This window comes from Chiroxiphia lanceolata, chromosome 1, assembly GCF_009829145.1.
Source record: "Chiroxiphia lanceolata isolate bChiLan1 chromosome 1, bChiLan1.pri, whole genome shotgun sequence".
Lineage (NCBI taxonomy): Eukaryota > Metazoa > Chordata > Aves > Passeriformes > Pipridae > Chiroxiphia > Chiroxiphia lanceolata.
The window spans coordinates 20,890,241-20,911,411 of NC_045637.1; the positions used below are offsets into that span (position 1 = coordinate 20,890,241).

General features: G+C 34.6%; 1 protein-coding gene across 49 annotated transcripts in view; it reads right to left on the reverse strand.

Moving 5' to 3' along the window:
* RIMS2 (regulating synaptic membrane exocytosis 2) overlaps nucleotides 1-21,171 on the reverse strand; it is a 456,898-nt gene that overhangs the window by 304,933 nt on the left and 130,794 nt on the right. For 11 of the 49 annotated variants that reach the window (XM_032680911.1, XM_032680877.1, XM_032680904.1 and 8 more), the window contains exon 1: nucleotides 6,234-6,793. The exons of the other annotated variants lie outside the window; for them this stretch is intronic. In XM_032680911.1, coding sequence (XP_032536802.1) covers nucleotides 6,234-6,355 — 122 coding nt within the window. In that variant the 5' untranslated portion in view covers nucleotides 6,356-6,793. Of the gene's footprint in view, nucleotides 1-6,233; nucleotides 6,794-21,171 lie in introns of those variants that run through there. 49 annotated transcript variants of the gene reach the window in all.

Genomic DNA, 21,171 nt, shown 5'->3' on the forward strand with positions numbered 1-21,171 from the left:
TCTTAGTGGAGGCAGTATGGAGCAGGCTTGCTTAGCACTCATGTCAGTTTTACTGGAGTGACAGCACCCTGAAGAAGAGTAAAATGGATATCTGGGGCTAGTTATTATTCCAGTCACCACAGCTCAATCTATCCTCAAATATACCTATTACCTAGTCAAGGGTTGAGACGAGCAACCTTGATTTCTGGATGTTGGAACATGCGGTTTCATAAAATACTGAGTTCTCCTCATTCAATAAATCTCTTAAATACTTCGAGTACACAAAATCATAGACATTTTTAATATCATGGCCTCTTCCTTCTTATTCAGAAAAAGAAGATAATATCCACACCTTATGTGAATGATATGTGGAATGACAGGAATTATCTGATTTATTCAAGACAGAAAAGAGATTATTTTTACATGTTCTGATAGAAAATGTTGTACTTGGTACTCAAGTATAGCTTAGATTTCTGTTGCTCTCACCCAGGTGAGGGAAAAAAAAAAATCAAGTTTTAAGGTATGTTTAATCATTTCCAAATTTAGGATTATTTAAATTTGTGAATTTAACATACTAGCTGAATTGAGATAAATTATCCATCTCTGATCCATCCTCTTTTCTCTTCCTGGTGGGAGGTTAAGATCATATGCCAGCTAGGATTTTATTGCCATCATTGGATAACAGCAGCTCATGCACAATGAGAATAGAGAGAAACCTGTTATGGCTGCAAATATCCACAGCTCTGTGAGATTCATGGAGGAAGCATATGTCACCTTATTAAATCTGTAGCAACTGAGGTGGAAGTAACAGAAGGTATCTCTCTCCAGAGCTGGAAGAGATGGGAAGAGAAATGGTTCTGTAAGGAAATCTCCTACTTTTCTGTCTCTGAAAATATCTATAACAGAATGTTACAGGAATGGTTTTTCCTAGAAATAGGGACTTAAAAAACAAACCCAAAACCCAAGAGCTGCCAAGACAGGATGGAATACAGAACTTCTCAGAAAGAAATAGCTTTGGGGCAAGTTAGTATGTTCAGTTGCTTCCTCCAATGGAAATAGAAACATGAGAAGATTTGGAAAATCATGCTATTAGTCCCACTTTGTCCCACAGAAACAAGTCTGCAGAGAAGTAAGAGTTAGATGCACTTACGTGAGGCCTGAAGAGCACATAGAGTGCTCCATGAGGGACGTATACCAAAGGTGTACAGACCAAATGCACAGCTGTCTGAGTTCCCTTTGCCCATTATACACAACTTGCTGTCCCAGCTGCCAATCTTCCCCTTGTTTTTATGGAAGTTTTTATATATATATATATATATATATATATATATATGTATGTATGTGTGTCCACATAGGGATTCACCTGAATATGACTTATGCCTCTAATTTTAGGAAGAAAAAAACATAGAGGATCATCTGACATGTACAACCTCTCTGAAGTAATATAGAGATCTAGGACTGGAATTAGCTTAGCTTTGAAATTCTGATTGGGTCTGAGGCAAGACACAAACAGTTAAGAAGAAGGGGAGGAAATAGCTTTGCTATGCCTTTAAGTCATTAAGGGAAAAATACAAAGTAGGAACACAAACAAAATTTCTGGATTTTTTTACCAATATTGCATGGTTTTTAATGAGAAAGCGAGACACTCACTAAAGCGGGATACTATGAAACTAGTATGGAGGTAAAAAGGAGCAGGCATGAAAATCCCAACAAACCTAATTTTTAAAGGTAGCTATAAATGAGCTATTTTTTGAAACTGAGGAAAGGCAGTTTCAGTTATTATTCAGTTTTGCATGACAGAATATGGACAATATACTCCCAGTTCTAACATCATTATGGTGTTTTCTCCTTGGCTACTAGGCTAGTAATATTTGAAAATGAAACATTCTCTTAGAATATTAGCAAATCTCTTGCTTTGTTGAACCAATACAGAGTCAGAAAAAAAACCCTCTCAAATATATTCTACAGAAATATCTTGACAAAATTTTTTGCCAACAAAGAACAGAATATTTTCTTTTTCCTTCAATGTCAAAGTAATCATTACTTGCACCACGAAAAACAATTGCCTGTGCCAGTAATTCTTGATATCATGTGATGGCTTCATTATAAAATGGAGCATTAGTAAATAGCTACTAGGTATATTTAGAAAAGAAAGCAGAAAATTAAATGATTAAAATAAATCATATGTTTCTGCTAAAATGATATTTTCAGTGTATATATCTGGTTTCACAAACAGGCTCTCGGTATTTTAGTAACCTGCTGAAAATCAGTGTATTTATATACAAGACGCTTACCAAGGAATTAAAAACATAAAAATTCTTAAGAGACTTTAAAAATACTGGGGTTTAATTTAATGAAAGTACAATTTGGGTTTTTTTAACTAAGTGTGTCTAATTTCAAAACGTGGACAATTCCTGAGTCTCTGTTATACATAGAATTCTTGAAGAACCTTTGTACTGTTTTTGGGCTGAATATATCAGTTATCTTATGCCCCTGTGTGGCCAACCTAAACAACAAACTCTCTTTCACATAGCTGTAACAAAAAAAAGTAGCAACACGTTATGTGAGAAACCAAGTTTAGGTAAATCCACTGTTTTCCATTCTCTGAGAAAAGCTTTTAATATATAATGCAATGGCAAAATTGGACTGATACTCCTCTGTACAGTTTTATCAATTTTAGTTACAAAAGATACTTGCCATTATGCAGTGATGTGTTAATCTGAATATTGCCCAAAGCAATTGTGACTTCTCAAAGCATGCTGCTACAAATAGAGCATCTGACAGCAAGTATTTGTACACTAAACACTAAATGAAGAATGGCAATCAGAAATTCCAGCTTATTTCATTACTAAAGGCTTTTAAAACATTTTGTAAACTATATTTCATCGTCTTTTGTTATTTGAAAGAAAAGTATGTCACTGAAAATTATCAGACAATTTTAGACTTCAAAAACCTGAAGCTGCTTTAAATGTTGCTTTGAAACTCGGATATAATGTAAGCATATACTGTGTTTTCAGAAAAGGTCTCCTGATTTCTTTTCCCAGACACATGAAAAATTTATTCCACTAACTAGCTATTTGCCAATTGCTAAGAATGAAAAACAGTCCTTATGGCTTCTCAACATGAGGTAATTCTAAGCATTTTTCAATAGAAAGTAACTTATGACACAGGAAATAGCAACACAGTCCCCAACACAGGTGAAATACAATGTTGAGGTAAAATCATAGCTTTTACTGCTTCAGCTGGCTGGAGCTGTAATGTCAGAAAGAACTGTGTAAGAACAGGAGGGAGGCCCAGTAAAGCAGTTCTCTCCTTTACACTCTCAACACTATCGTGCAGGACAGTGCTGCCCTATACCTGGCAAAAGAACTCAAGTGCAATATTCCTCCAACAGAAGCTGTTTGGAGAGGATAACTAAACCCATTTAAATGGTAAAATCAATCTAATTCACAAGGAGCTTAATATTATTTGGATCCTCCCACATCAGCTACTGCAATGAAAAAACTATGCAAATAAGAATCCGACTTATATATGGTTTCTATGGGAAATTATGAAAAACAGTTTAATTCCTGACAATGTTTGGTATAATATCAGAAAGTGAAGCCCAACATATCTGTTTTTCCTGCAACAGAATCTCAGCATATCTAAAACTTTTAGAAGAACTGAAGAACAAGAACTCCAAGAACAGACGATGTGAAAATTAGGAGGAATGTATATTCAGTTACAGTTATATGTATACTTCCTCATTTCCTATGAGTTTGTGTTTTACATTCCATTATTACTGTACTATTTGTATCCATTAACCTGTTTTCTTCACATTATTACTTTGTGTAAGCAGCAGTTAATCATTCCATGTGTAATGTCAGCCGTTATCTTTCTGGACTATGACTTGTACCTTTTAGATAAAAAAACAGAAAAAAAAACCCTTAAAAAAAATAATAATGTCTTTTTAGTCTGACAAAATATAGAACTCTGAAGACCAAAGAGACAGACTGCATTATACCTCATTGAAGCAGAATCTCTTCCATGCTGTAGGTATTTATGTTTTCCTTACCACAGTTCTGAAACATCAACTCTTAATGCATGAACAATTAGTTTTTAGCAAGTGCATTAGATTAATTGTGCAAAACTTTAAGTGAAAAATCTAACTATAATATACAGGACATTGATTTAATTACAAAAATAGAACAGATTTTTTTTAAATCAGTAAGACAATAAAAAGACTAGCTTCTGAAATAAATGCAAGCGAGACTTTTTAGTGACTACTTAATAGATGACTCCTTCAAAATCCTTTTATCAAGCTCAAATTTAAAATACTGTTACTTATTCAGAAGAGGGAATCTTTTTACTCAATAACTTAAAAAACTTTCACCTAACTTTAGTGTCAGAAGACAGAGAAAGCATGTCTTAGTCTTTCCCAATTACTGCTGCATATTGTTAAAAATTGCACAGTTTTTTTGAGGCTGAAAGCATTGATACCTAGAAAAACACTATATTGCTCCTTATAACAACAGAACTATTCTCATCCTAAATAAGACAGCCCACACTAAGTAGGAGGCTCGATTTCCTAACAATCCTTTCTTGTTTGCCAGTCTCCTAGGATAAATATACTTCTAATCTCAGGCACATCAAATGCAATAAAACAGTTCTCTAATGTCTTTTGATTTGAAGCTGCAGCTTTTACCCGAGTCTACAAGCAAAATACACACCGAAAAGCACGATGCACATCTATCTGTAAAATAATTAACAAAAAACATGCACCTTGATCTACAAAAAGCATGCACTTTGATCTGCAAATGCAGATCCAGAGAAGCAGAGAATCAGGACTGGGATGGGAGCTGATTAGAACAGTTGCTAAGGGCTTTGTTGGTTGCTGCAGGCCTGAAACTATGCACTTGGAAATATGCACAGTTTTACAATCAGAGCTGATAATACATAAATTATTGCTCCATTTTGTAGAGCTTCAAAGATTTCACAGTACAGCAAAGGGATATAAGAAAAATCTCCTTGAATACAGATTTCATATATATCTAAAAATATCTTAATTCATATCAGTAACTATGATTGCTACCTCCATAATTTTGCATGCCTAATTAGAAATTCATAAACAAGATAACAAAACTTGAAAACAGTAATATTAAATAAATCTTAAAATATTTTTAAAGGAAACATCAGCAGTAAGGGAGGGAATCCTTACAACAAAAATCTGGGAAATAAAATTATAACAGTTTTCTGAAGTATTAAGTGCAAATATCACTGTATTTAAGAAATAATATCCCATTTAAAAGGGATTTCTCCCACAGATACAGAGAAGATGATTAAAATGCTGTATATAGTCACTGCAATATTACTTCCACTGTTTTTCCAGAATGTTTCCATCAGTGCACTATCTTTACAAAAAACTACAGGATTCTTATTCTCCCTGACCTGCACTCCCACTCTTTCAGATGAAATTATTAATAATTTTTACTGTTAATATTTAACAGAAGTATGAAAAAGTTCTAAACATCAGTACCATATATGTTTACTGAATAATGCCACAGAAATGAGGTATTATTAATTCAGTTTACCCCCTCAAAAATCCTAAGAAACCAGTTCAATAACTGTCTCACACGGATAAACAACTACTTTGCCCTATCATTTCAAATTCCCACAAAACAACAGCTATTCACAAAAGGATAGCCTACAGAGCTGACTGACCTGCTGCAAAGCGCCCACTGATCAACTATAATTTGACTAGTTAAAAAGATTATTGAAAAGCATCAGAAGCAGAATCTAAATCTTCTAAAAATAAGGAACTGCTTTCTGCCTATTTTGCAAAAGGTATGCAGAACTACTAATTTGCATCTTCCAATAAATTATGTATGGTTAAACAGACATCTCTGAGCATTTAATCTTTTCACTGCCATATCCACATAGAAATCATTTTCTCTGACAAATTTGTTTATGAATATTTAATATGCTTTAAGGATTACAGCTAATAATGCTAGCTTCTAATGGCAGCTAATGTACTTGGAAGATACATAACCATCTTAAATATTTTATTCTATCTTTGCTGGTTTTATTTCTGCAGACTGAGTTCTCATGTAAATCCTTACATAAAACACAAAATCACTAACAGACTCAGTGCTACCATAAAAATGTTAATATCTAGGAGTGCAATTATAAAAGTACCCCATAGAAAAGCATGCAAATAGATTACCATCAGCATAAGAATAGAAATGATAAAGCAAAAATGTTTCATTTCTACTCACCTAGTGTTGTTCAACGTTTGTCCAAAAAGATCATTTTGTAAAATATTTGGAGGGGATGAGAAAACCCCATGAAAATGAGATAAAACAGAATTGCAGACCTGGCGCAGTGTCTCAAATTGCATTTTCTCTCTTTCTTTCTCTTCTATTTTTCTTCACCACCTGTCTTAAAAGTCATCTATTTTGTACACACCATCAAATACAAACATGCCAATCAAGTTCCATATTTCTCCTGATCTCTGTAAAAACTGTGCCTAAATGAGCAGGGGCTGATAGTTAATTGTACAGTCATTATTCTTCTAATTCAGTCGTAGAAGATTTAGCACCCGTGCGGCTTTCTCCCGACTGTAGCAAGAATTCTAAACAGCAGTAAGCTTTTTGGGCATTCCCAGCTGAAGTGTGAAGCTGAGCTGCTTTCATGTACTCTACTCATATTTCTCTAAGCCTATTAAAAACACGCAGTGAATAGATGCTGTCGTCAGGAGTTTCAGCACATCTGGCTGCCAGCAATAAAATCTCAGAAGTAAAAAAAAATGAGGACAAGGCATCCTCACACTGTTACTACTGTCTAAGAGGAGGAGGATTTCTGCATCTTCCCCTCCTCCTTCCCTCCCCTGGAAAAATGAGTAATATCCGTAACCATGTATGTAGAATTTTTACTTTATTTTTTTATATATAAAGGCAGCTCTAAAGGGCAGAAAGACCACTCTAAAAATATTATTCATATAATAAACAACATGTAGCACTGAGACTGTAACAACAGATCTTTTGTCTCGTATCTGAAAAGCTATACTATACCTCCCATGAGATAACAGGTTTTTCACTGCAAACATTTAAAGGTAATATGAATTCATGACTGAAGCAAACAGTATATATTCTATACATAACCACTCTGTCAGGTGCTGTACATACAGCATCAAGGCAATGATTTATTACACAAATTTGAACCGTTACTAAAAGGAGTGGCTGCATTATACATATGCACTGCATTTCAAAATGAGAAGTCTTCAGTGTCTTTTAAAAGTTTATTGCCCTGAATCAGCCATGATAGAACCGAGAAAAATCGATCACTTCTTAGGATGTTCCAAACCTGCCTACTTCCAGGAAAACCCACTATCTTAGGAGCCTGTGTACCAGTACACATAAAGTATAGGATGTCAAAGAGCAAGAAGCAGAATCAGTCATCTAATGGAACACAGAGATTTTGCAACATAATATGCACTGTGAATACCATTAAATGTACAGAAAATAAGTAGCTCTGACTACAAAACATTTTTCCTTTCTTTTTCTTTCAATGCTTGTGCCAGAGGATGACATTATATAACAGTACAGAATATATTCTATCACTGTCAAATTGAAAAATAACAATTAAAAAGGTTTTCTTTATAATATCTCATTTTCTATCCACAGCTTTTAACATCTAGCACTAATTACAAAATCTCCAAATAAACCAACATAAAAGAGGGCCATTATTAAAGCTCTTCCACTGAAAGCAATTTTAATCCCAGATGATGTGGGAATAAGCAACCTTTCAGCTAATTAAAGTGTTGTATTTATGTGCTCAGAAGGGAGAAGCCATCCAGGTTTCTTTGGCCAGAAGGATGGCAACTATTTTCAAAAAAAAAAAAAAGAAATAGGAGCAAATTAATCTCCAGGCCCCTCTAAAAGAGACATATAGGACTCACACCTATTTTAATTTTTTTTTTAATTGTGAAAATATCACTAATAAAGCTGTTTGCAAAACTCACATGAAACCCTAAAAATTACTAAACAAAACAGTTTTTAATACCTGTTTTTATGTCTATAGCATACTGTGCATTATGGAAGCATTTGTTTTTGAGTAATGTATTACAATTTGCAGTAAAAAGTACTAGGCTATATGTATGTCAAAGCTGGTAACTGTTGAGATCCTGGAGTAGGAACTGATCAGTATTTATGGTTATCTTGCTATAATAAAATGAAAAAAATAATACTTGGAAAACACATTACTTATGTTATGGAGAATTCATGTTTGTGATACAAAAAAAATTTGCCTTTTCATTTATTCCATCAAAAAAGACAAATTTTTTGTATCTGCTCCAAGAAACAGAATCATTTTGTCACAAAGGATTCAAGTCATTCCAATCAGTATAATATGCAACACTTAACAGCTCAGAGACAGTGTTGACCATGGGAGTACATACAAGACCAATATTTGATCACAGATTTCAAGTGCATCACCATTTTGTTGTGTCTTACAAATGGTCATCACAGCCTAAATGCTCCTGTAGTTGCAGCCAAGTTCTGAAAATTTGACATTCACCCTTCTGTGTCTTCATTTTCAGATATTTAAAATGGAAATTGGGGCATACAATCTTCTTTTTTTTTTGTAAAATTGTTCTAAAACTACTGACAAAATGGGATATATATTCAAAACTTTTAATTTTTTATTTAATTTTGGACTAAGAAATGAAGAATACTGTGCAGATATTCATGCATATAAAACCTTTCATAGGGAAAAAAATAAAAATAAAATAATAAATTCAAGGGCAAATACTCCATAGTTGCTACTAGCAGAAAATTCAACTATAATGGCGGGGGGTGGGGTGCAAATACACATTTTTTTTGACATCTGGAATGTTCATCAAGACTTGACCAGAAAAGCTGGTTTTTATTATTATTTCAAGAAATGAATGGTACAGAAAAAAGTAAATTGCCATTCTTTCCTGACCCTTCTAACACTCTCCAAGAGACCCTTTAGCCAATAGAAAATTCCTTCCTGTATTTAATGTAGGCTTCTTACCAAGACCTCTTTTTAGGTATTTCCACCTTTTCCAAAATATAATTGTTTGGCTGAGAAGAATCAAGGAAGTAAAGAGACCTAACAGAAAGAGGCTGGAGCACACGGAATGAAGGAGCACGAGCAGAGTAGGCTCTGCCCACTGAAGTATCCCTCTTTTCAAAACGAGGATGGAACTGACAATCAAAAGAAGAACAATCTTGGATTCAATTCCATTCTAATCTACTGGTTAGTATGTAAGTATAGCCTGATGGAAAAGCAAAAGAAAATGGTAGAGATGAGTCACTTGAAGTTTGGGGATAATAGTGGGATTTTTTTAAATGTACAGAAAGCCAAACCTCTATGTTTTTTTCATCGAGATATTAAATAAAATTGGGTGATTAATAGCACATAAGTACCTGTAATGCAGCACCACTGCTCTTCAATATGCCCTCATCAAAGCATTTAGCTCAATATTGATGATGAAAAAATTTTGACTGTTGAAGTATATTCATTATGAAAAGAAAAAAACATCTGAACAAATGATTTCCAGACAGGTAAGTAAACAACAGTGGTCTCACACATTGGATGATGTTATATTATTACAGTTTACAGACCTACTCATTTTGGCTCAGATTAGCAAACTGATGCTCCAAGGTGGGACATGATTTTAAGGGACTAACACAAATTACACTGAAAGATGGACATTTCACTTCACTACTGCAAGTGAAATGCAACGAGACTTTCTTTAGAAGTAAAGTACACACTCATTTGTATTTCCTTACATCAATGTTCAAAGGTTTAGGTTCACAAAAGAAGTTTAGCAACTAAGGCAAAATCTACAATTGTAAATTTAATCACATAAGAATCATAGCATACATAGAAGCCCACATTCTGAATATATAATATAGGAAATAATAAAGAGAGGCATAAAGTCCCTACCCAAAAAAGATAAAAATACCTAGATCCGGGCTACAGGTAAGCATCAGTCTCTGTCTAAGAATTGGAATAATGAATTCTCTCCTTGAGCTGGTGCCTGAGCATCATTCAAAATGCATTGTTCTTTCTATTACAGGTAGTTTGGCAGGTAGAACAGTGTCAGGGAACATGCAAAACTGAGTCCCAAGATTCTCTTCTAGCTTCCTAAAATATGACCATGAAGCATATCCTCATCAATACCTTCTTGGTTATTCCAAAGGGATTTTGTCTTTGCTGTTGATGCTGTTCTCCCTCCCGTAAAATATTAAATATAGAGAGAACTATTTAATTCACTGAGTTAAATATTAATTGAGAATGGGAAAGTGATACTGATTTTATTCCCTGGTAGTCAGGTCACAGATCTACAATGGAAGATACAGAAATTCCACCTAAGAGACCAAACCTTGTTACAGATAATACCCACTACCAAATTATAGTAACATAAAAGAAAGTTCATTCACAAGTTCGACCATCAAATACTGTTTTTTCTTTCTTGTGTTTTATTCTGAGTATCCTCCATAATGTCTTTGTTTCTTTGCTTTAATTTTTGAGGAATTCAATCCATATTCATATAAATCTTTTCAGTGTCCTCCTTCATTTTTCTCCCATATAGCCATTTAATAGTAATCTTTCTCTCCTTTTAGCCTAAGTTACACATTTTAAGCCAACGATATGAGACTTAGAAACCTGGACAGTCTGTTTATCCATTTTTTGTTCCATATTACCATCTATCACCATGACTAATATTCTTGATGAGACTGGTTAATTCCATAGGGCATAAATATTTAAATAGTTGAATACCAGCAAGCTGTGTGAAAATCAGCATCATCATAGATGAAGAAAGACCCAAGTCAGTGCACATAGAGGAAGAAGAGGTAGAACTGAGCCATTACCCATTAACTTTCACAGTAGAAAGACAGTCAGAATATGGTCACTAAATAGCCACACCATTGCCATCTAAAGTTTGACAAAACTATCAAAAGTGATAGGAAAAGGTGTTTAACTTATTGTGATCCACCACCACATCACAGAAGATATAGGACAGAAAAACATGAGACACCATTATTGATTCTAGAGCTCATGGAACTACCTCCCTGTTGTATTTAACTCCCTCATTCTTCAGTTTCCATTAGACTTGCTGTTAGTGGTATCCCACACACAAAGGACTCACAAAAGTTTATCTCCTGTTCCACCAGCAGTAATACAAAGCGATGAAATAATAAGAATTTATCTTAGAATGAGCTTCAAAAAAACAGATAATCATCACCAAACTTGTAGGTATATTATCTCTTAAATATTTTAGGAAATGAAACTTAAGTGATCTGGTTCAGGTTGCAGGTAAAAATAATGTCAGTGGTCCCCACAAGAAGTGTGAACCCCAAGGCCTTCTCTTACTTGCTGTGTTTAGGATGCTAGAGTTTTGCCATTCCTAAGTCTGTTGAGCTACATTCCTTGTAGCATCAACTGTTTAGGAGCCTAATTCCAGTGAAACCAGGGATAACACTGCATGCCAACAGTCCCTGGATCAAGGCCCAAAAGCGCAGTTCAACACTGTGCCTCTAGCACGTTTCCAAATACTGGAACTGCTCTGGTGCCAGTGGAAGCAGTCTGTGCACCATTCCTCAGTCACGAAGACACCCAGCAAGTGCAACAACACTCAAAAAGGTTGAGGATGCTCTGATTAATCTACTTACATTGAGAATAAAATACAAAGATAAGCTATGAGTATACCTTTACATAAAATATAAAGATAAGCTGTGAGTATACCTTTGGCACCTTAGAATCTGGATATTCTCCTCTCTGAAAATTCGCAGTGTCATCAATACAGAGGGGAGAAAAGGGAAGCAACTGCCTACTTTTTAATGAAAGACAAAATTAAGCTTGACAGGTATAGATTCCCAAGAAAGTCAAGGAGTCCAGAGCACATCAGCCCAAAAGGCCAAGCCTTGGTGGGAAATTCCAGATCAGCTTTGGAATTTCTAAGCAGAAAAGTGCCAACTGTCCTAAATTAGGTCTGCTGAAGTTCTGTGGGGACACAAAACAACTCATTTCACTGCATCTCATCATGGTGTAAGAAAATTTAAGAAACAATCATGACCCATGGATCAATATGGCTTTAAAACTTTCTAAAATGTGGTAAGGAAGTTAAACATGAGATTTTACCAGCAAACTTACTAGTTTGCAAAGAATACATTTTACAAATTAAATACTTGGAAACTGAGATTTTATCTTTTTTTGACCAGTTACTGCTTAATTAAATTCTAAATCTATGAAAGGAAACAATGAAGACTTGTGAAATTTAAATGGCAGATGACTTACTATAAATAATTTTAGTGATAAAAAAGTCAGATAACACAATGGTAGGTCTGATTTTGTTCCTTACGCAGATAATATGAAATGTGCCATATGTTCACTTGGGAAATCCTACTGTCAGGCCTGGTGTGAACACATATGGAAACTGGCACTGACCACACAAATTGCGCATTTCGGGATGAGTAAGACAGAGGAAAAAACAAATAAATTGGACAAGGGAAATAGGAAAAATATAACATAAAAACCTTTTGTTATTAATTATGATAGACTATACCACAATAGCACTAATTCTCAAAATGAATCAGTAAGTGTGCCTCAGAATGGGGTACACCTCCCAGTATAATTATTTTTAAGCTATCTTTAACATGAATAACTTTGACTTATTGGTTAATTTCCTTAGCTCAATATAGATATGGCTTCTCAAACCTCTCTGCGGAATTCTCTTTAACATATTAGCTGAAAGGCAATATGGGAAATTTTATTTAAATATCACAAGACATAGAACAGTTGAAAATAATTACATGAAATATTTAATTTTAATTGTTTCTCTTATCTCTGTCCTTCTCATGCTTCTGAATATTACACAATATGTACAACTTGCTTGGTCTGCAATAAAGCTCCAGTGCCTAGTTCTGCCTTACTTGCCAGATCTGGGTATTTCTAACTATTCCTTGCTTAGGGAAGTCTATGCTTAAAAATAAAGGCATTATTGATGTTAGGCAAATTTAGAAGTTGAACTTCGATTGTTTAAACTTAATAACAAAGACTCTCAGATTCATCCCACCTAAATACAGATGACTAAGGAGTGTAGTTTAAAAGGCTAGCCCCCTTTTTCTTCCTGTATAGTTAACAGAGAGAAAGAGGAACATGTGGGGGAAAAAAGTCATGTGACCCAAAATTGCATGAGTGCCCAAAAATAGGTTTAATGAAGTGGTTTTATGCTTGTCAAAGTTCCTTATTTAGTACGTAGAAATATAACTCTGTGGTTGCATTTCTATTGTTGGATCTGAGAACACTTTCCAGTTCCTGTCTTGGTTGTGTTCTGACACCATATCAGAAAAAAATCCAGGTGTGCTCATTCTCTCCCTTTTTCTTACTCATGCATTTTCCCCACATATAACACAGGTATTTTATGGATCTGCATGGTTTCTAGCAAAATTTCTGTAGATGGTAGATATCACATATAGAAAAGAAGCCCTAAAATCTAGGGATATTAATTTTTTAAAACACTACCCTGATCTAAGGCATAATTTACATGAAGAGGTACTGGGGCAGAAATTGCATTTGGCAAACCAAAAGCCAACCTATTTGTCTACTAAATGTACAAATTACTTCTTCAACCTGCAAAAGCATGATTCTATTTTGTACTAAAATAATTCATACATGCTACTAATTTTGTTTCATGTCTGTGGGACTGGTCAGCTTCCTACAGGAAAAATAAATCTGTTTTTCTCCACAAAAAAATGGCTGGATATTCTGGGTCAAGTGACGATCCCATAATCAGTTCTCCATTTTCCTCAGTGTCTGATAGTTTACTGAAATGGCTAGGCATCCTAAAATTTTAGTATGAATATATACATTTGTCCACATTCGTACATGGGCTATATAATATATAAAAATATTCCTGGAAGTATTAAAGGAATACTACTGAGGTGGAAGAATCAGGCAATCAGAGTTAGAAAAAAACCCCTGAGAATTCATTGCCCTCACTAAAGGAATAGCTGCATTATCCAACAACAGAAAGCTGCTATACACTGGTTAAAGCAAAGGAGTCTGTGTAACAGATACAAAAGGCTCACTATGCAGTAGGTGCTGCACCCTGCAGAACACGTGCTTTAGAGGAGTATATTTCAACCAATTTTACCTCCAGCTGACTTACAATCAATTGATATTCTTTGCACCTCATTACAGTACATGAATCCTGCTTTATGCCTCATTTGCAGTTCTGGATGGTTCACCAATGAGATGTGTCTCACTAGTCAAGAACTGCTGGCCTAGAACAGAGGTTGGATTGATTTTTGAAACAATGCACTGAAAACTTCATCTACTACAAAAGAGATTTCTGTTCTTCACTTTGATCAAAAGTGATCGTTTGTCACCTTTCAAAAAAACCAAAAGGTGATTTAAAATCCTAAAGTATTATGCATGATTAATAATGTAAAATACTAAAAGCAGAAGCTGAAAATCCATGCACTAACAGTTTTCAGGTATCAGTCGTTCCTCTCATCCTCAGGATGACATATTCAAGGTGCAAGTTGATTTCCTCAGCGTTCACTGACAGTTTCTACTTAGATCTCTTATTCTCCAAGTTATAGAAATTTAAGAAAGGACACGGTTAGCCCAAAATTTTCAGCAAAATGTAAAATTCTACAACAGTCCACCGATGACTACCAACAATGTAAATGCAGCTACCACAGTAATGATTTCAATATACACACTCAGATAGAGAATGTTTTCTTAATGAAATACACAGTTATCCTCTTTAAATGAGATCCTTTACATAAATGCTTTTTGGGGGAGCAGGCTGATAATAAAGCTCCTTGTTATGTAAAGAAGTTACATTGATCTTGAAATCTATGATGGTTATACATTGCAGAAATTGGCTCTCATTCACAGTGAATTTGGGAGTTTAATTAATTTTAGAAATTTCTTTTAGTCACTTGAAAAATATCTTAAGAGATTTATTGCCATGTCTCCACTTCCAGATGATTGATTTGGACCTTAAAGGGCCTCCAAACTTGTGTTGGGTTTCAATATGTCCAGGTGATCTGCAATGGAAAGAAAGACTAATATATATGTAAACTAAAAGATCACTCTCCAAATAACAATAAGGTTAAGATCAGTCTTTTCATTTTGTGAAGCAGAAGTTAGGTTAACATATCTATGCATTGGACTGTTTATTAATTTCTGCTGTTCAGTATACTGGATAAAATTTTGAGCTTTCCATATCTTGGGGATGAATTCAAAGAGACTAATTTATCTTCCTTTCATGTCATTATAAGATTTATGGTCTCCTGGTTTGCTTCTATATTCAGCTGATTGGAATTCCAGAAGAATATTTTCCTGATGATCCCACACCTCTGGAATTCATTTCCTTTGACAGTGCCATGAAGCCTGGATTTGCATTGAACACAGGAGTTCTATTTTAGTGGAGTAAAGGCAGTGTTGGCCATTTGGGAAGGGAGTTAGGGTTAATTTCATAACTGATTGTTGTAACTGCAAGGCTTCATGATATTCAGTGGCATACCACAGAATACATTTCTAAATAAATCTCATTTTCAGAGGAAAAAAATGCTTCTGAAAGAAATACCCATAAGCCACATAGAGAATGAAATTTAAAATCCTTGTCTTGAGCAACATCTCCCGGTTTGGTTACCTTCACCAGGCTTAACTCCAAAACCAACTGACAGCTTTTGGGAATATCTATCAAAAGAACACAAACACTTTTATAAGTGCCCTTAATTACTTGAAGGAGGAGCAAAGAAGTAAAGTGGGTAAGAATGAACAGTCCAGATCTATGCCAGTGCATCAGTCATTACTGCACCATGGTCTGTGATCATCCAAAACAAGTTTGTTGAGAGGCTGACACCCTATAAGTACGGCCCTTAATATCCAAAGCTTCAGAGTTTGTTCTGAGTGAGTCCTATCTACAGAATTTTTTTCTCTTTTCCATTGCTTAAGTGACATATCTTCTGCTTTTCCTTTTCACCCTGGTTTTCAGGGTCTTTATAACTGATATTACAATTTTGGAAAGAATCTCTGCATTAAAAAAAGAATCTGCTGAGTAGAAATTACATTATTTTTATTTCAATTTTACTTAGAAGATCAAATTTCTTGCTTTTAATATTGATACATGTTTTCTAAATGAAAGTAAATTCTTCAGTCATTGTATTTACTTGAGCTATGAGACATGAGGAGCATCCAAAATATACGTTGTTATATCAGAAATGCATATCTAAGATAAATTTGGTTTCTTTCAAGGATACCTTTTTGTTCTAGACCCTGTTAATGAATGGTACAGAAAGATTAATCATTACATGTCCATTTTAGGAGTAAAATGCAATTATCTCAGCATCATGAGGAGGTGGAATTGCTGAACTAACTGTTAAGTTGTCAAATTTTATATTCAGGAGTTGGGATTGTTGAACCAATCCTGATTCCTCTTCTAGCTTGAACATTTTTTACAGTTCTAACTGGAGCATAAAGATACAACTGAAGCAGGTCAATTTTTGCCAGCCCAGCACCTCATGCCAGAGTCAACAAAATTCAATTAAAATTAATCTACCTCTGGAAAAAAAAAATTGGTTTTGTGCACTGATTTGGAACTTTAGAATGCAATGACTCTCTGAAGCTTCCCAGTTTATTTGGAATTACAGAGCAAATCAGATAATTTTTGTTTTAATCTCCTCTGCCTTGACGGGTATTTTTTAATTTTTTTTAAGTGATCATCAAGAAAGTCTATCATTTAAAGTCTGGCATTATCACAAAGCCATTACAAATAAAATCTCTTGTAGCTAAAATACATTATTTTCTATAATGATATTACCATAAGAACTCCTGTTCTTGGTGTTTTCTTTTTACCAAAGAAAATGGGTTTTCTGCAGCAAAGTTCATGGCTCGTTCTGTTACACGCTGCATAATAAAAACTTACTTTGGCAGATAAACTACATCTAGGAGCCAATTCAAGCAGATATTATCAGCTGGCAAAACACTGGACCAGAAACTGGGAAAACTGTGTTTGGAGCAACTTAACCTCTAGTTATTTATTCTATGAAGATGATACAGTTACTGAGGTCCCTGACAACATTTCCAGGAAGATCAGGGCTGGAGAACTGGGCACTTCGTGATGTCATTTTCTAAAAACACCAGGGCGTGATCTCAGGGCACAGCTCTGCACAGTGCAGGAAGTCAGAACAAGTTGCATATATAAGTATTACCTCGGATTTCAAAACTCTGCTTTAAGAGTTACTGACTTCAGGTCACCTATATTTTCTGCTTAAATTGAAATGACATCTGCACTACTTTGCTGGAACAAGTAACTATTCCCTTAAAATGTCTGTGACTGTCTTCCTTCTGGTTAGTAAAGAATGCAGAGGGGTCTGTTTTCACTGAAAAGCACAAAATTAGGATTTCTCAAAGCTTTGGAGAGAAGTGTCCAATTACTCCACCACAAAACTGAAAGAGCACTTATGAATGGTTGCAGGATTGTTGTAAAGTGAGGAAAAGAGGTGAGCTACATCAGGGAGAAAGAAAAAGAACTGGGTTAGAGAAGAAAAGAATGCCTATCTTAAAGAGAAAGAACACCATGGGGATATCTTTGAAAGCACTTCCAATGTCTAGACAGAGTTTGGTAAGAACTCACACCAGTGAGTAAGAGACGGTGATACACAAAAGAAAATGAACTAATAAATTGAACAAATAAATAAGTAACCGCATAAGGACATTCCAGAGTAGGCAAAGGGACAAACAAGAATTTGGTTTGAAGAAGGGGCAGAAAAAGAAACAGAATAATCATGCTAAAAACAAGGTAGAAAACAAAATGGTATCGCTTAATAACGTAAATTTTAATTATGAAAATATGGTCACCTTGGTTCTATTACATTCATTTTTAGTTACACTTTTTCCTCAGATCTGACTTAATAAAATAGATTGACAACTACTAAAATTTTTAATCTTGCCATGTAAAAAATAAATGACAACTTAATTGTACTACAGAAGTAATTTCTTTATCATTTGTGACTTCTAGAAGCACAAAGAGCGAAAGAAAGAATTTGTACCAGTAACGACTACGCGTTCTCCTTTTTTTTTTTCTTTTTATAATTCAGTCTATACAGCTACAGTAAAAAGTATGAAAATAAAAGGCTGGTCACCGAACTGCAAATTCAAGATTCATCTTGTTGCCAGAAACAACAAATTTGACTTTACTAAATGTTAGACATTTCCCTCAGCTGCACTCCACAGATGTATCTAATTCACCTTTACAAACCATTTTTTGACAAATATGAAATTTAAACAAAATCTGTTATTTATACTTCTGAAGAGAATTTAGCCTCCAAAAAATACAGCACAGCACATCTAAGGATTATAAACACAGAGTAAGCTCTAACATTAATGTTTGTGCAAGGTCAACAAAACTGTACTTCAAGAAGACATGCTCAACTCAGAAAGGTATTGGCCTCATTAATCTTAAAAAATAATTTAAAAATGCTACCACCCTCAGGTTTTTTTCTCATATTGCTTTCTTACAGGGTCAATTTAGTTAAAAGCAAAACCACATTTAATTCCGTAAATGTTAGCTGCAGTCAGTACTTAATAAAAAATATTCAATATTCAGATACAGCTGATATCTTTGCTTACAGATTTGCTTTCCTGTTTTTCAGCATAGGTAAGTGTATAGCTGTGCTATACAGAAACCTAACACTACCATGAAAAGCCAGACTCGACTGTAAATATACCAAACATCAGCACTGAATATCAAGACTTCCCTGACTGAGCTCATTCTGCCTAAGACTGAGAAAAGTCAAATAGTAAATTATAGTTTTCAGTAAGCAGCATTCAACAGATATGAATAACTGAGAAAAAAATCAAGTAATCAGTAACAGTAAGCAAAATGCAAACATCACGTTGCAAAGGAACTATTTTTGAAAAAGCACTCTACAGTAAACTGTGAAAATTAAATTCCTTAAAATCAATGTGAGATTAGCTCACTGCAGAGAATGATTGCAGCTGAGTTCAGACTGTCACTTAAAGCTGGAATTAAATCTCTTTGTTTTTTGCTTAATTAAAATATTTCAGTGTTTGAAAAGGAACACAGATATTTTAGACTATTTATTAAGGTAGGTTAGTTCTGCTGCAATTACAGAATGTTCCTCTTCTCTTTCTCTCTTCTCCAAACTGATTAGCTTTCTGTAAAAAAATGATCCCAAATAGTAGCTACCATTGGTCAGAGGCCCAATGCTACTTGGTACAGGTTCTACAGCTAGATAAAGACTCAACTGGAAATACTAATTAAAGGTATTTCTTTTAACAAAACATTATCAGTTAGGGAAAATAAAAGTAGAGGGAGGGAAGCAACGCACATCTCAGAAAAACCACGCTGAAGTCACAATGTGATTCCACGTTCTGAACGTTGTGTTAGTGTGGTCACTATTAATGTGAGGAAAAGATCCATAAAACCAACATTAAGGAACAAACAGAACTATCCAAGCAGTTTTGTCTCCCAGAAGACAGACAATTCTGCAAAAGGTAATGGAGGAAAAAAGCTTCACCTCTTTTCCAGAAATCTGAACAGAATGGATATGCTACAATCCACTGTAACCTACTAATAACAGGTAGAAACACAGTATGCACACTGTAGGTAGTCTGGACTGTTAATAGACAAGGTAAATATCATTCAGGAACTCCTTACAGAGACCCTGCATTACAGATGGTATCAAACTCCTTACTCATCTTCATAAGCAGATGTAGCTTAATCCTTGTCATAAGTGTCTAATTATTTCATTAAAATTTCTGCACTGAAGGATTTCTGATTTTTCTGTGCCCAAGGTATTTCTTTTCAATAATTAAATACTGTAATTTCTCTGGCTCCCTTCCCATAAATTTCTATTGCTTCTTCCAGCCATAGTTATGGCTTTTTATGTCATTCGAGATTGAGACAGTAGATAACATAACTTCAGTTTCTACCTGAAAACTGGAAGAGCCAAGAAATGTTGATCCACACCCTTAAACCTATATGTAGATAGATTAAACAATTAAAAGAGCAGCTCTGTGAAGAACAGACTAATTTATTTGTTTTAAGCTATTACCTCAAGAATTGTACAAAGCATAACTGAAATGGAAGACAGACAGCACAAGAAACAAAAGCAAAACCACTGAGACTAGTTTTCAGATTGACATTGGTTCTACCTTATAGCTCCAAGGGCTGACTACCAAAGTGATAAAAAATGATAGAATAGGAGTAGGAAGATGAATATAAAAGCTTATTCAGTTGCAGTTCAAAACTCATAAAACGTAAATCTTTAGTTAATATGTTAAAAAATACTGTAGGGTCACTCTAAAGCCCTTTGCATCCTCTTCTAGCACCATGGAAAGTCAGTGTGAGCTCTTTGCAGTTGTGTATGGAAAAGAATGCTGATTCAATTTTAAACTCAGCCTGAAGTATTAGATTTATTCATGAAGTGAAAGAATATAATTATGCTTTCACAACAATTGTGGGGGGGTTTTCTGCTTTGGTGGTCAACAACGTTAAAAAAAAAAATTACGTTATTTTTTGTGTCATACATAAAGAAAAAGTTTATAGACCCTGTTGTCCTAAATGGATACTTCCAGACATGAACCCATCTGTGCACAGCTTTATCAGTCTGACTCTTGGATACCAACACCCTTATTTTAAACACTGTCTCCATACAATTATTTTAATATTTCTCACTCTCTTTAAATATGTCAGCAGGTAAAAAAAAAGGTTAAAAAGTTAAAATGCCTCTCTTTTACTTGAGATTGCTTTCAAATATGCTTACTTTCCATAGGTCCAAATAAAGGGGTTTTAACACATCTGGCCTAAAATTCTATCAACTTAGGTTGTCCAAAAAAAAAAAATCCATTCAAAATCAGAGGCTGCACTACAGTGTTGTGTCACAAGTGTTGCAGAAGAAAAATAACAATAATCTGGAGAAATGGCCAGTTTTCAGCTTTTCAGGAAGAAATGTAATTGACTGACTCTTTAATGTTACATTGTCATATTTTAAATTGCAATAAACTACCATCAGTGCTGTCCTCAGTACCAGTTGTTCATGATGAAGCAATTAAAGAAGAGACGTTCGAAAAAGATATAACATGAAACAGATGGACGCAAATTTTCATTTATTTAATTCATACTGCTCTTTGATGTTTCTA